Source organism: Brassica rapa, chromosome A06 (genome assembly GCF_000309985.2).
Source record: "Brassica rapa cultivar Chiifu-401-42 chromosome A06, CAAS_Brap_v3.01, whole genome shotgun sequence".
In the NCBI taxonomy this organism is placed as follows: Eukaryota; Viridiplantae; Streptophyta; class Magnoliopsida; order Brassicales; family Brassicaceae; genus Brassica; species Brassica rapa.
In genome coordinates, this window is record NC_024800.2 from 17,924,601 (window position 1) to 17,940,638 (window position 16,038).

General features: G+C 33.4%; 1 protein-coding gene and 1 non-coding gene across 4 annotated transcripts; both read left to right on the forward strand.

The window, feature by feature from the left end:
* On the forward strand, positions 1-1,446 carry LOC103874652. 3 transcript variants are annotated; one of them, XR_634254.3, is made up of 4 exons: positions 1-232; positions 325-584; positions 679-802; positions 877-1,446. It is a non-coding gene; the product is annotated as an uncharacterized LOC103874652 (transcript). The 3 variants fall into 3 exon arrangements; XR_634253.3 differs by having other exon boundaries at positions 689-802; XR_004448469.1 differs by having other exon boundaries at positions 325-802.
* A 10,843-nt stretch (positions 1,447-12,289) lies between these two features.
* LOC103874654 (MADS-box protein AGL42-like) lies at positions 12,290-15,787 on the forward strand. The gene is made up of 6 exons (XM_009153087.3): positions 12,290-12,413; positions 13,327-13,388; positions 14,700-14,799; positions 15,082-15,123; positions 15,224-15,265; positions 15,506-15,787. Exons 1-6 carry the CDS (start codon positions 12,333-12,335, stop codon positions 15,623-15,625), a joined length of 447 nt encoding a protein of 148 aa, XP_009151335.1. The 5' UTR covers positions 12,290-12,332; the 3' UTR covers positions 15,626-15,787.
* Positions 15,788-16,038: the final 251 nt, after the last annotated feature.

Consider the following 16,038-nt stretch of genomic DNA (forward strand, 5'->3'; position numbering starts at 1 on the left):
CGATGGCAAATTCATACACTTTCCTTGCCAATTTGAGAGCCGGCCGATGCTCTAACACCGCCGAGGTCCATCTGTTGCCGCTTAAACTTTCATCTAGATAGTGTATGAAAGCATGATGAAACTCTCAGTTGAGAAACTCCATATTACGAGTTTACAAAAAGCCTATGGAGCGCTCAAGGATTCCACCGCCGTTGGTCTGGTTGGTCTTGCTAAGGCCAACAGTGAATTCAAGGTCTTATATATTCTCCTCATCTTGAGAAACTTCATATTATTTTGAATATTATGATATATGCGTGTTATTGATTCATGATCTTTATACATTAGGATTTATATATTGTGATCGGCAAGGCATCAAAGTATATTTAATCTCCTCCCAAAGAACGTCATGTTTGCAGTCCTCTGCAATTTCAAAACTAGGATTTAATTCAAGAACTACTAATAACTACGATGCAGTTGTCTTTCTGCAAATATATTCTCGGGGACATCTCTACTACAACCACAAGCAGATGGTGTTTACAACATCCATGCATTGTCAAAGAGATTATCCAAAACTCGCACTTGGTTATAAGCTTCTTTGCTTCTCTGTAAGTTTCCCTCTGAACAAGAAGATCCTATAAATGTATTTTCAGTTTGAGAAACACATGTACGTACAAGTAGAAATGAAGATGTTGATCATAGTCATTCACAGAATGTTAAGGGAAGGTGATCCTACGTTCATAGAAGAGCTTTTAAATTACTCTCAGAGAAGACACATTTTCAAGATTTTGAAACTCAAACTTCAAAGACGATACAAGTCCTCTTGGTAAACTAAATCATTCCATATAGATATGCATTTATCTCATCATCTCTTGATTTATCATATTTTCTCTGATGCAGCCTGGTATTGCTCTGCTTGGGATAGAACAGACGCGCTCTTTCTCGAAGAGCGGCATAAATGTTATCATGTTTTAAAATATGATATAGAGGCAGAGTGTTTGGTAAGAGCTTAAGGTGCAGCTTCCAAGGTGATAACAACCCCGGATATGATATACCTGGAGCGTTTATGTTGATCACACTATTATATGGTTCATGTGCAGGGGGTGATAACAATCATGAATATGATATACCTGGAGCTGGGCCTGTTTCATTAAAACCTTTGAAAAATTTGTCCAAAATAGTCTCAGCTACCTCCTCTGGATGGCTTCTTCTTGAGATACAGAAGGATCAACAGCCTCTGACAATGTCATCCATGTTGAATTTGTGTATGGTGCATTATCAAAAAGCCACGCAATGCTTAGCTTCCAAGCTTAGGAATGGGCAAGACCAAAGCTGACAATTGCTCATTCTTAGGATTTTATCTACTCTTACGCTCAAATAAATTGACTAGGATTACGTTTTGTTCTTGAATCATGTCATTGTTGGTCTTTTATCTTCACATTTTTTAATAAATAACACCTCTTGACTTTTCTTACGGGGTTTCCAAGTTAATTCGAGACTTTTTCAAAAACAAAAGGAGCTTAACATGACTCCGTATCTACGGAAGTTTAGCCAATCTCAATACCTAAGGAGCTTAGTACCTTCAGTGAAAAAGTGTACTTTCAATGATAATTAAATTTGTAACTACTTAACGGGCTCCACAAAAAACACTATGTCTGATCAACTCAACTGATCACCGGAATGTCATGATCAGTTTTTGTTTTTGGTAAAAAATGTCAGGGTCAGTTGCTTACCATTTCCTCTCCCCTCGACTGAATTGCCGAGTTGCCTCTCCGGTTATGTTCTGTCAAAGTATTGACTAGCTTGAAAGTTTGAATTATTGTGGTCTCTCCTTTAAAGTGTCTGGCCGGCTACGTACATAGTATTTTTTTTTGCCTAACCGAGTTTTCCTACATTAAGCTAACATTATCGACTGGTTGACAAAAAAAGGAAACTAACATTATTATCGGCTATAAAGTTTTGTTCAGGCTACGTCCAAGCAGTAACATTTAATTCTTGGGTTTATTATCCCTGATTCCCTGAGCAGCAGTTAAAGAAAAAACCAGCCACAACTTAGCACAGTACGTTACATTACCTTAACAAATTATTCCCAACAGTTTCTAAACGTCTGCACTACAACAAATAAAACAACTTGCGAGACTTCTTGATATCTACCATCTCAGCACAGATACACTAAATCTTTTCTTTATGAATAACTAGAGTCCGTCCGCCCTGCGGGCGGGATATTATTTATCTGTATGTAGATATTGTAAACCTTCGCCAGTATTGCTATAACAAAAATAATTTTGTATCCCTTATTGCTCTGTGAAGTCTTAGCACGCAAACTATTGTTTGAATTCCTTGATATTTTTATTATCATCAATTGTACTATTTTTAAAATTACTTTAAATAATAAAAAGGTGAATATTAAATCATTGTAATAGAAAATTATTTTATAGTTGGGTAACATAATGAAAAAATATATTAGTTACTACTACTTAAAAAGTATGCGATAGAATAATTAAATTTTATTATATTTAAAATTTTATTAAATGACATATGATCTTTCATATTCTTGTAAATTAGCTTCATATACACTTACATTATTTAATTTTGTTAAAAAAGTTTATTTAATTTATTTTATATAACTAATTGTTAAAAATAATATTAAAATTATTCGACATACATATAGATGATGATGATTAAATACTACAATATTTATATATTTGTAAGAAATAAAAAATTTATCTTAAAGTATTAAATACTACAATATTTTAGTGTAATATTCTATTATTTCAGGTCGTAAGAGTCCAAGGAGGCTCCTTACACTGTTTGGGAGTTATAAATTATGTTGGGAAAAATTTTATTTGATATTAAAATGACAAATGATCATATTTCTCCTTATATATATATATATTCTTTTTCCTGATAAAAAAATCTTTTATATTTTTTATTTATTTATAAGGCTTTGTATATTTTCTGTCTTTGTCTTGTAGTTTCCATTGTTAAGGAAAATTTATATTTCATGTAGCTTCTTCCTCCACTATCATATATTGGAAACATGAACAAATGACTCTAGAAGGCGAAAACTTATATTATTTTCTGTTATCACCAGTCTCTTTCCATGGCATAGCTGGTGTTATGGTTTACCACTTAGTTAAGAGTTCTTTAACCGGAAGACTGGTGATTCCTGATGTCTAGGTGCAGAGAAGCTTCTGAAATTGTCCTCAGATACTTGAGCATCGTTCAGACCTAGCTCATCTAATAAAAGTTACTATGTGCACTACAGAGCTATGGAAATGCTATAAATTGTAGATCACTGCCAAAGAAAAAGACTGGATTAAGTACATGGCCTAAGAGCAACTGGAAATATGTAATGGACAATTGAGAGATATTATTTTCGTTAAGATAAATTCTTACATAGATCAATCGTTGCAGAAGAATCATGAACTATTTTCCCTCTGAACTGTCTTTAACACCTCATTACTTCTCTAACCACATGCAACTATTTAGAGCAACGTTTCTACATTTGGTTATTCGATAAAGGTGTGGACTAATATGCCCCCACAATGCCCTTTGCAGAGACCTGTAGTTGCCGTATGATAATGAGTAAAACACTCTTTAAAGAATACATGCAGAACCTTTTTCCTTGATTTTCTCGGAGTAAAGTTTTGCATTCTCCGTCGCAAGAACTCAGATGAGAGATTTCCACCGCTAATGGTTTCAGTTATTCTACTGCTTTGTCTTAACTGTCACAGCTAGCCCACATCTTCCAATCATCTGAGAACTTCTTACTCTCATGTCTCAACTTTTGAGTTCATGACCTATTCAAACAAATGAAAAATATATACACAAAGTTAATTAATTAGTCAAAAGAAGACAGACAAATCAAATTCACCCTAAATTAATATGGTTCACGGGATTGGAGATATAAGATTTAGACAAACATATAGAAACTTTATAATCTACTTGATAAGTTTCAACTTATCAACTCTGTAACCTGTAACCAGAAAATAGAGAAAGAAGAGAATAGAAAAGAAGATAGGAAGAAGAGAGGAAAGAGAGAAGATATATGTTTTGATTATAGAATGTTTGATACCATCAAAGATAAAACGACAACGCCTCAAGAAAGTAATCCGACGTCACTTAGGTAAATATAATATGTAGTCACTCTCTTGACTCAGAGAGCACAAACTACTCCTGCTTTCATACTTCGACTCTAGCCACTTTCGAAATCCTTCAGCTGTCTTGCCTTACGCCATAAGCTTCTCATCCTCCTATTAACCATTGCCAAAGATACCTTGAGCTTGTCACTATTCAAAACACAAAAACATAAATTTAGGACCTGGTTCTTTAGCATCTCTGGTTTGTTTCTGAAGACCACACACTCTCAGTTCTTAGAGTGAATCCATACATGTTAAAGTTACAAAGTGATCTTTACCAAATATTTCAAACATGAAAACTATTCAAATCTTTTAGAACATTCAGAGTTAAACTCATCCAAGAATGAAGCTTTAAACTAAGAATCTCATGTCATCCGGACAAAGCATTTTTCTTCACATCTTTTCCCTTAACCAAACCAATGATTTAACAATGTAGTCCTCGGGTTTACTCCCCTATAGATCCACTTTGGAAAAATCTCCTCTTCTTTCAACAAAATAATCATCAACACTGATTCCTCCTAGATTCATAGTGTTTTATTATGTACTGATAGTCCATCAGTGTTTCTTCTCTTGCAGACCATTGTACTTCCAGATCAAGAAACTCAGACAAAACGATTCCTTCTACTACGTGTGCCTTTGCTCCTCTGCTTGATCCATTTGTTTCCTTTTGTGTCTCTACCATCTCCTGCAGATAAAAATCGTTTCATAAAGTCTCCTTCTTTACAATAAACAGAATGAAAAATATTTATCAGCAAAAACATTGTATGTTTGATGTTCTTACCTATCCATCTAAATCAGGAGAGATGAGAAACCTTTTGTAGGCTGAAGTGAAGGTAAGCTTGATTGGATCAGGAGCACTGAGAAACCGTTTGTAGACGGAAGTGGAGAAAACTGTTTACGTTGCTACGGATGTAAGGAACAGAAGGTAACACCCTAAACCATTACGCCTTGATTGACCAGAGGTGGTGGAGTGAATATCGAACGTCACGGCAACAACTCCGTCTTCACGAAATGATGGCAGGTGAGAGACGGTGGAAAATACAAAAACACATAATACAGAGAGTTTGCCATTCTAATCTCTGAAAGTTTGGGAATGATTGAGAGGATAGAATTGATGATTTCACATAAAAACCCTCATATTTTTAGTTGTAGATTCATAGAAGTATTTTATGTGAAATCGTGTGAGGAATGGCGTTAATGACGATGATTGAATGCAGTCTGAGATCTGTAACAGTGTTGGATTTCGATACTCAGTCAGAAGAAATTGAAGCGATTAGACAGAGACGTCGGCTCCCAACAGATATTGATCGGAAAAAAATCGGTGTTCGGAACACAATAGGATCTTCATAGACGGTTGGCTAAACTGGAGCTGTCCATCGGTGTCTAATAACGACAAAAGTCTTTAAGCCCAATATTGAAGATGAAGCTAATAGTTGGAGACTTTGATAATGATATTAGAAGCCCAATTGTTTAAAGTCCACGATCAAAGTCCATCTCGAACTGGATTAAATGAAACGCAAGACACGTGTTGTCTCTGTAGAGAAGTAGTCTCTACACAGGAGAGGTACCAAAAATTATATATATATATATAGATAGATAATACGATTATGGTCATTGTTCAAAATTGATTATATATATATATATGTATATGCACTTTTGTATATATATACATGGTGCAATTACCGAATTACATCAAAATAGATGTAAGACGAAGTGGAACAAAAAGTTTGGTTGAAAAGATAAATTTTCAAACACCCGTGAAAGTTATAAATTAGTTCTAAAACTAAAATAAAATTTTAATTGGTTGTCCATTTAATAATATTTAAACGAAAAATTTATATGAGTGAGATAAAAGTTTATTTAGTCTGTAATTTTTAGTGATTTAATTGTAAGTTTTTTTTAAGTAGAAAATATTATAACATTTAAACCGTTGTTTTTTAGAAAAGAAAACATTAAGTAAGGTTGTAGATTTAAAGGATGAGGATCCATTATATTATTTAGAAACTAATTAAAACAAAATTATAAAAAGTTGTAAGTGAGATGAAACATTTTGATAGTCCAGTAGTCAATAAAACACCGTAACTAAAATGTAATTAACTTTTGTTCATTTTGCTCATCATTTTTTATATATTTTCTAATAACAAAAATATAAAAATTTGGATACTGAAATTCGAAGACAAAAAAAATGAATAATTAAAACAATTAAAATAACTAGAACATTAAATATTATATATATACTTATAATTTTATAATAAATTATATTATCAATAAATTAAAATAAACATACAAAATATATAATTATAATTAAAATTTAAATATAAAATCCCGGACGTAGCCCGGGCCCATCTCTAATATATATATATATATATATATATATATAAACACCCATTCCTAGTTTAATTGTACATCAACACGACACATAGCACTCTATTTTTTTTTTAACATCGAATATTATTACTTAACTTGAGGAAATGTGATCAGCATGTAACAGAGAATGTAAGTATTGAGGTACATAATAATAAAATTTGAAATCGGTTTCATTCTCAACCAGCTTCGCAAGACAATCAGCTACTTTATTTGCATCCCTGTTAATCCATTGGAAACTAATACTCTGATACTTCGCTGCCCACCATCTGATATCTCTTGTCCAATTGTAATAAGCAAAGTGTAGCTTCTTATTATTGATAATCTCCACTGGCTTTTGACAATCAGTTTCCATGATCACTTTCCTCTGTCCCAAACTCCAGCAATGTTGCAAGGCCATTAAAATAGCCTGGAGTTCACATTCCAAAGCATCCTGAACTCTTCTTCCTCTCGCATGAGCAGAACCTTTATAGACCCCATTCTCATCCCTGATAATCCATCCAGCAGTCCCTGTAGCCCTTGATTGATGATAAGATCCATCAATGTTACATTTCTTCCATCCTTGTGGTGGTCTTGTCCATTTCACATTAGAAGAGTTATATATACATCTTCTTCGCTCTCTGTAACTAGTTGTAGCCGCAACGTCATTCTGTTTCCATTCCTTTGCATCTTCTTTTGCGTACCGTATAATTGATCTCCATGGCGTCTCTCTTTGTTGGAAAACCAAAACGTTTCTACCCTTCCAAATCCTCCATAAAATCCAAATAGGTAAGTCTTGGAAATGAGTTAGCCGTGTAGAGAGGGAGTATTGGAGACACGCATCTATCTTCTCTTCTAGAGATGTAGTTGGACTATTGATTGTTAAATTTGAAACTCCAGAAGCTCTCCATATTCCCATTGCATACGGACATTCAAAGAAAAGATGTTCTTCTGTTTCTTCTGCCATACAACATCTCTTACATTGTCCATTACGAGTGATGTGTCTTCTTCTCAGATTGCTGCCAGTTGCCAAGCATCGAGATGATAGTCTCCACAGGAAATGTTGTAACTTTGCAGGAACTTTAGTTTTCCAAATCTTTTTCTTTAAGTCTGCTGATCCATGAGTTGGTAAAAGTAGTGTATTAGTTGGTAAATGAGTACCCAACCAATATCCTGACTTCACAGTGTATAAGCCATCTTCATTATAATGCCATCCCATTAAGTCTTGTTTTGCCGTTGGACTGATTCGAAGTGCTAGGATGCGCTCCACATCTTCATCAATAACCACTTCTCGTAGTTTTCCTTCATTCCATTGTAAACGATTAGCATCAAAATATTCTTTTACTTTCTCTCCTTCAGTAAAATCCCCTCTAGCATGTGGTGGCCTTGGTGGATGATCTGGGATCCATGGATCAGTCCACATGTTGATCAGTTCACCATCACCTATAATGTACCTCATCCCTTTTGTAATTAGATCCCGTCCATGTAAGATTGATTTCCAAGCATATGACGCTTTCTTTTTTAGCTTTGCTTTCAGAATGTCTCCGTCTGAGAAGTATCTTGCCTTTAGTATACGAGCCATAAGGCAATTTGGATTTTGCATGATCCTCCACACTTGTTTACTGAGGAGTGCTTGGTTAAATATTTCCAAGTCCTTGAAGCCAAGTCCTCCTTCTCTCTTTGGTACACTAATTCTATTCCAAGAATACCAATGAAGACCTTTTTTATCACCAGAGCCCTACCAGAACTTTGCTAATATAGCATTAATCTCTGAACATATCTCTTTTGGCAACCGAAAGATGTTCATAGAGAAAATAGGCATTGCTACAGCAATGGCTTTGAGCAGAACCTCTTTCCCACCGTGAGAGAGGTGTTTCTGTTTCCAGCTTTGAGTAACTGTTTTCACTTTATCCAGGATGTAAGCAAAACATCTCGCTCTTTTTACTTCCCACTTGTTCTGGCAATCCCAGATACTTTCCAATTCCTCCATCATTATGTATTCCTAGCAGCACTCTCATCCTTGTCTTGACAGTCGCATTAACTTTAGCCCCAAAGGTGATAGATGATTTGCTTAAATTGATAGCTTGACCAGAAACTGCCTCGTACAATCCAAAGATGCTTTTAAGCTTTTTAGCAGCTCGATCATTAGCCAGGGAGAAGAATAGAGAATCATCTGCGAAAAGGAGATGATTAACAGCTGGGGCATTCATGGAAATTTTGACACCGAGTAGAGAACGTTCCTCCATTGCTCTTGTCATCAAGGGTGATAACACCTCTGCGCACATAATGAAAAGACAAGGAGACAGCGGGTCCCCCTGTCTGAGACCACGCCCTGGCGTTATGAAACCTTCTGGTTTACCATTAACCAAAACCGAATATCGGACTGCAGAAACACACTCCATGATCCAACTGATCCACCGACCATCAAAACCCATATGCCTCATTGTTTCAGCAAGAAAATTCCATTCAAGACGATCATATGCCTTCGTTATGTCTGTTTTAACAGCCATATATGAGGTAGCTTGTCTCTTTCTAGCTTTCAGACAATGAAACACCTCATGTGCGACGACAATATTGTCTGAGATCATTCGCCCAGGGATAAAAGCATTCTGATTCTCAGAGATGATGTTGCTTAGATGTTTCTTGAGCCGATTAACCAAGACTTTAGTAATGATCTTATAAGATACATTGCAAAGTGCTATCGGTCTAAATTCCTTCATTTCCGATGGAGGATATACCTTTGGTATCAAACATAGATTTGTATGGCTGAGTTGTTGATCCAAACGCCCCGTCTCAAAGAAGCATGTGATTTCTTTCATGATATCATCCTTTATCTCATCCCAGTAGGTATGATAGAAAACTGCCGAAAAGCCATCTGGGCCTGGAGCACGATGAGCTCCAATATCCATTACCGCCTTATAAACCTCCTCCTCAGTAACCATTCTAGTAAGGTCTTGATTCATCTCTGGGGTGACCTTTTGTTGGAAATTTTGAAAGACAGACGCATACTTGTCTGGATCCGTTCCTTCTGAGGTGTATAAATCTTGAAAATATTTGATAGCCACGCGGGAAATCTCAGTATGGCCTCTGTAAATAACACCATGTTCATCTTGAAGAGAGTTGATAGTGTTTTTGATTCTTCTCCCTTTCGTAACGGCATGAAAGTATCTCGTATTTCGGTCACCTGAGCGTAACCAGTTGATTCTACTTTTTTGCTTCCAATATTCTTCCTCCTCGAGGTAGGCTTGGTTTAGCTCTTCTCTGATTTCTGTTCTTCTTTGTTGAGTTACCACTGCTGAGTTTACTGCTTTATCTAAGCTTGCCCATAGCGCTCCAATCTTTTCCTCAGCATTGTTGCGATTTTGTCTTTTCCAGCGTGATATTTGGTATCTACAATTGCTCAATCTCTGCACAAGTGGCATCTGAATGAGTTGAGTCTGTCCTATTCCTCTCCAACCCCTTTTAACACTATCTGTGAAGCCTTCTTTTGTGATCATCCTACTATCAAATCTGAAAATTCTTGGAGGGTCCACTCTTTCAGCACTTATGAAAGTTACCAGCGGTCTGTGGTCGGACTCACCAATCTCCAGGAATTCAGTCTGAGACGCAGGGAAAAGTTCAAACCATCTTGCATTTGCCATGGTACGATCCAGACAGCATTTAACCAAATGTGTTCCACGTTGCCCAACCCATGATAGTCTGTTTCCAACAGAGTGAAGATCCGTAAGCCCACACGTTCTCATCATTTGTCTGAACTCAGAAAAAGAAATCTCAGGTCTCAGCCTTCCGCCATCTTTCTCATGATTACCCAATATCTCATTAAAGTCTCCTAAGAGGAACCAAGGCTGCTGTCTTCTGGTTATGCTCAATCTACTCAGTTTTTCCCAAGTGTGATGTCTTAGTGCCGGAGTTGGATGTCCATACACAAAAGAGTAAAAGAAACTCATTCCATTGATGCCAACATTACAATCTATGAGATGAGCAGACTGACTAAGTACATTTAACTGAATAGATTGCTGAAAGAAAATAACAAGACCACCTCCTACTCCTACTGGTGGTACGATAACAGAATTGGGAAATCCTAATTGTGCTCCTACATCACGCACATAATCGTCCTGTTGCTTTGTTTCCGCTAGACACAGTATGTCCGGGAGATACTTGCGACATATCTCCTTAAGGCGTCGAACCGTCGAGTCCACATAGCACTCTATTATCCAACTAAAAGGAAAAGCATTAAACAAATTAATATTAATTCGATGATTTTCTTTCACCGTTTTACGCCTCCTTAACAAGAGGTTTTTTTATGCGAAACTCAAGAAAATTCTATTTTCCTTATCGCATTTTGGGGGTGTCAATTATCACATTTAGTAGTTTGTACCACTACCATTCATAAATGGTTCGTTATCTTTTTGATTAAAATACATGTGCTCGGTTAGATGAACAGACCCACCATCTGTTATGTATATATTTGGCTAGATGTTTCTTTGTTCATTTATGTTTTGAACTTGTGTTTGTTTTGTTTTGTAAGATTTTTGTTTTGTAAGGTTCTTACAACGTATCCCCTATATATTAATTGAAGATCATTTAAAAATTACAAACTTAAGTTTGTTCTAATTAAAAAGAGACTATGCTTATGTATCAATTAATTAGGATGACAATTTAACTTATGTGGCAGTTTAAGAATTAATTAAAAAAAATATTGGTTCAAATCCAATTACTAGGAAACATTATATTACCCCAAAATATAAAAAGCATATATTATTTCCTCAAATATTCGCTACGGAATTACCTAATATGATTAACATATATATGATAATTAATGACTATGAATAATAAAAATTTGATAACAATTTTTGCATCCTTTTTCATTTTTGTTTAATTTTATATTATTAAAAAAATTAAACAATCACATTAACCATATAATTAAAAAAATAAGATTTTTTCTTATATTTTATATTTTGAATTTTTTTTAAATGACTTTAAATTACTAAAATGAGGAAACCTTATATTTTATATTTAAAAATTTTAAAACGAATTTAAATTACAAAAATGAGAAAACCGTATATGTTATATTTTTCTTATATGTTATATTTTTCTTATATGTTATATTTTGATTTTTTTTTTAAATGACATTACATTATAAAAAATGTAAGTTTTCCTTAAGCATATGACTTAAATTGTTAAAATGACATGTATCAATTCAATGGTTGATTTGAAACCTTTCAAAACCATATGGAAGATAAATGTCAAAATAATATAAGTGTGGAAACAGTACTGTTCATTTTATTTCAAAAATGTGTTCGGTGAAAAAAAATAAGATTTTTGTTTTATAATTTGTTTAATGTCCAATCCGATCAACCCATGATATATTAATAATAGTTTAGTTCCACAATCTTTAATAAAAATTGACCCTCTCCATCAGAAAGAAATTATATAATCACAACAAAAAAACATTGTATATGTATAAATAAAATGATCAAATATGTAAAACAATTGTCGATAATATATATACAAATAAACTCACCATGCGCAAAGCGCATGTCTTATCCTAGTTCTTACGTTATTGCTAAAAGAATCAAGATTAGCAATAGGAGACCTTGCTACGCATTGATCAGTATATGGAAATTCAATAATTTGCATATATGGAAATACATCGATCTTTCTTCAAATTGTATTCTTTTTTTTTGATAAAATTTTATTTATTTCAAATTATCATAAGGGCTTATTGGCCAAATGGCCATATTTTGGTGATAAATTAAGGAAGTAGCGATGATTTTGACATAATTCATTGTAAGACTTCTGTGCTTCCTTCCATCCGGTTATGCCCCTTCAAATAACATTGTAAGATATGGCTATGTTTTGATCACCAGCATGAAGAAGACGATCGAACGTTACCGCAAGTACACAAGAGATCATGAAACCAGTAGCCACAACTCAGAAATTTACATCCAGGTTTTTTTTCGGTCTAATTTGATAAAGAATGTTAGAGCATGTTTATTGTAGATCTTTTAGATTGAATCTTTTAACGTAATATAAGACATGGTCTCTTAGTTTTTAACTAAAAAAGGTAAAAGACATCTCTTAAATATTTTATTTAAGAGACGTATCTTACATTTTTTAGTTAAAAGTTAAAAGATTGTATTTTATATTACGTTAAAAGATCCAACCTAAGAGCATCATTAACGCTCAACCTCTTTAAATTAGGTTCTTAAGATTTTTTAATTTTTTTTTGTCTGCAAAGAAAAAAATAGAAAACCAATCGCAGATCGCCACATGTAGTGGGCCCGCGAACAAGCCACAAACTCTTCAAAACTCACCTCTTATGTAGGAGGAGGAAGAAGCAAGTTTTTAAAACGGTATGGGACCTACTAATTTTTTAATATTTTTTTTCTTAGAACCCAAGGCTTAGAGCCAGGATTAAAGATGGTCTAAGAGACCTACAATAAACATGCTCTTAAAGTATCATAAATAACAAATATTATTTATAAATAGTAAAAATTATAAGAAATAATAAAGAATTCACTATTCTCACTCATTCTCTATTCCCTTGGTCATTTAGAACCGAAATCATTTGGCTGATGTCCTAGAGATTTACATGATTTCATGATGTTGATTCTTTTTGGGCGTTTCATGGCCTACCAAATCAAATCTTGAGAGATATATCAGCACTACATACAAAGTAGAAAATTGATGTGATTTTATTAAAACAACGATGATTGTGAATGGTGTATATATATATTGGATCGCTCAATAATCACAAATAGTGTTCAACCGTTTATATTGGCCATATACAAAGATTATGTATTTTGTGTGTGTTGTAACTTTTTTGCGTCATATGTGATTTCATTTTGTGAGCGTAATGTAGCAATTGAAGCAAGAAGCAAGCCACCTGATCACAAAGATTGAACTCCTTGAGTTTCAGAAGCGGTATCATGCCTTAACCTTTTTTCTTTTTCTTTTTGCAACTTTTGTGATTGTTTATTTGCATTTGTAATGCAATTTACCAAGGTTTTAAAAACCGGACCGGACCGGCCGGTCGAACCGGTCCGACCGTGACTCGCTAAAGAAGCCGAGTCCAATTCGGTTTAAAATCCGGATTTGAGAAAACCGGTGAGACCAGCTAAAAACCGATAAAACCGGTGATCTGGTTCAACTTCAAAATCCGGTTCTACAAAAATCAACATATAATTATTGTATTTTTAATTGTTATTAAAATTTAATATTTCATAATCAACGTTTAACTCTTACTATTTTATTAATTTTTTTTAATTATATTTTCTAGGAGAAAAAATGTTTAAAAAATCTCTTTTTGACTCTCATATTCTATTCTCGTTTTGCCATATTCATAAAATTTAAGACATTTAATTGTAAAATAAATAAATATGTAATTTAAACGGTCAATCATTTGTTTTTTTTTATCAATTTCAGTTGATATAATATTCATTTGTTAAATGTATATATAATTCAACTTATAATTAAACTTATAGTTATTGTTTATTATCTAATTAATAAAAAAGAGCATATAATATATTATATGTAGAACTATATTTTAGGTCCATATATTATAAATATATGATTATATATTTATTTATTTTTAAATAGAAAATCTGGTTCGACCGGTCGAACCGGTCCGGCCACTCAATTAGTAGTACCGAGTCAGTATCTGGTCCGGTTTTAAAAAATTTGCAATTTACATTACAGCTTTCCTTTTCTAAACGAACTCATTATCTTAACAAATCAAACTAGAAAAACCCCTTTCGTCTGTGTTAAATGTTTGCCTTTATAGTTTACAATAAATATTTTATGGAATAAAAAAACTGAAATCGTTTTATATAAAACTGTATTTTAATGAAATAAAAAGGAATGTAAACGCAGACGCAATAACTGTATTAGAACTTTTCACAAAAAAAAATTGTGTTAGAACTAAATGTCTTGTTGGCCGAATATAAATTTTTACTAAATGCCAGTATGTATTTACTTCAGAAGTTAAATTAATATATAGACCTTTGCTGTTGATAGCATATTTCACTATCAATCTGGATTTGTAAGAGAAAGAAAATACTTGTTATCACACTATGCAAGTTACAATCTGTACTGGTTGAAGAATCTAAGAAATATATTTGATATCAAATATAAAAGAACTATTATGGAGTTCTTACAGATCTTACGCACACATTAACTCCCTTTTTTTCTTTTTTTTTTTTGAATTATCATTAACTCCCTTTTACGTGTGTGTAGGAAGCTATTGGGTCAAGAACTTGCTTCTTGTTCTCTAGAAGAGCTTCAAGAAATTGATAGTCAACTCCAAATAAGCTTGGGCAAGGTCCGAGCAAGAAAGGTATATATACTTCATTACTAGCTTGGTAAATATATATATATATATATATATATATATTATATATAATGATGCTCAAATGCAAAAATAAAATTATATATGAATATTTTCCCATCCCAACCGTCTAGTCGTTGTCCTCATTTAGATACAAACTTGAACAGGGATTCATTGCAGTGGTTTGGCGACATATCCCAATCAATTTACTATAACATCGATTCACAATTACGTATAATTTCTATTAGCTTTTTTAACATAAAAGTTAATTAAAATAGTTGAAGTTTTTAGGCTCGGCTGTTTAGGGAGCAGTTGGAGAAGCTAAAAGCAAAGGTACAATACCATATAATATGTTAAAAAATGAGTGTGTGTATATATTTTGTTAGGTTGCACTTAAATATATAAATGGTTGGAAAATATGGCTTCGTTTCAGGGGAAACAATTGTTAGAAGAGAACGTCCAGTTACATCAAATGGTAATTCATCTTTATTTCCGATTAATATATTTAGACATCTGTATATTGATACTAGTCCAACTAAAAATACATTAAGAATTGATAATGTTTAAGAAGCTGAAAATATTATCTAAAGAGCCTCTAATTTTTCGGGATGATATTGCCTAGCTATGTCATTTCATCTTTTCTTTCTTCTATAGATAGACGTATACAAATGCGATTTTCTGTGGTTGATGAAATTGCAATCTATGTTATGAACAGACTGTCATGGATCCATGGAGAGTGTCGATTGATCAACAAGAGAAATTCAGAGTTGTTGATCTGAATTTGGAAGTTCAAACTGATTTATACATCGGCTTGCCAGAGAGACACTGCAAATAATTACTTTATATTTTATGTTAACTTTATCTGCAAATATATGTTAATTTACGTAACATCAAATCCTTATAACTCTACAATAAATTTCGAGGTCATGATTTGTGATATTATCTTATGATTGTAGTCCTTACATATTTAATAAGAGAATAATACCTATTCAAATCATTCAATTAACTATGAAGTATATAAGGGATGTTTTACCTATATATATAAATAAAAGAGATGCAAGTTATTTCTTATTAAGAGAATAAGCAAGTATATAAGGGATTGTAGTCCTTACATAGTTAATAAGAGAATAATACCTATTCAAATCATTCAATTAACTATGAAGTATATAAGGGATGTTTTATAAGGGATGTTTTACCTAAATATATATATAAACTAGGGGTTGGCCTGTTTACATTAAAACTATTAAT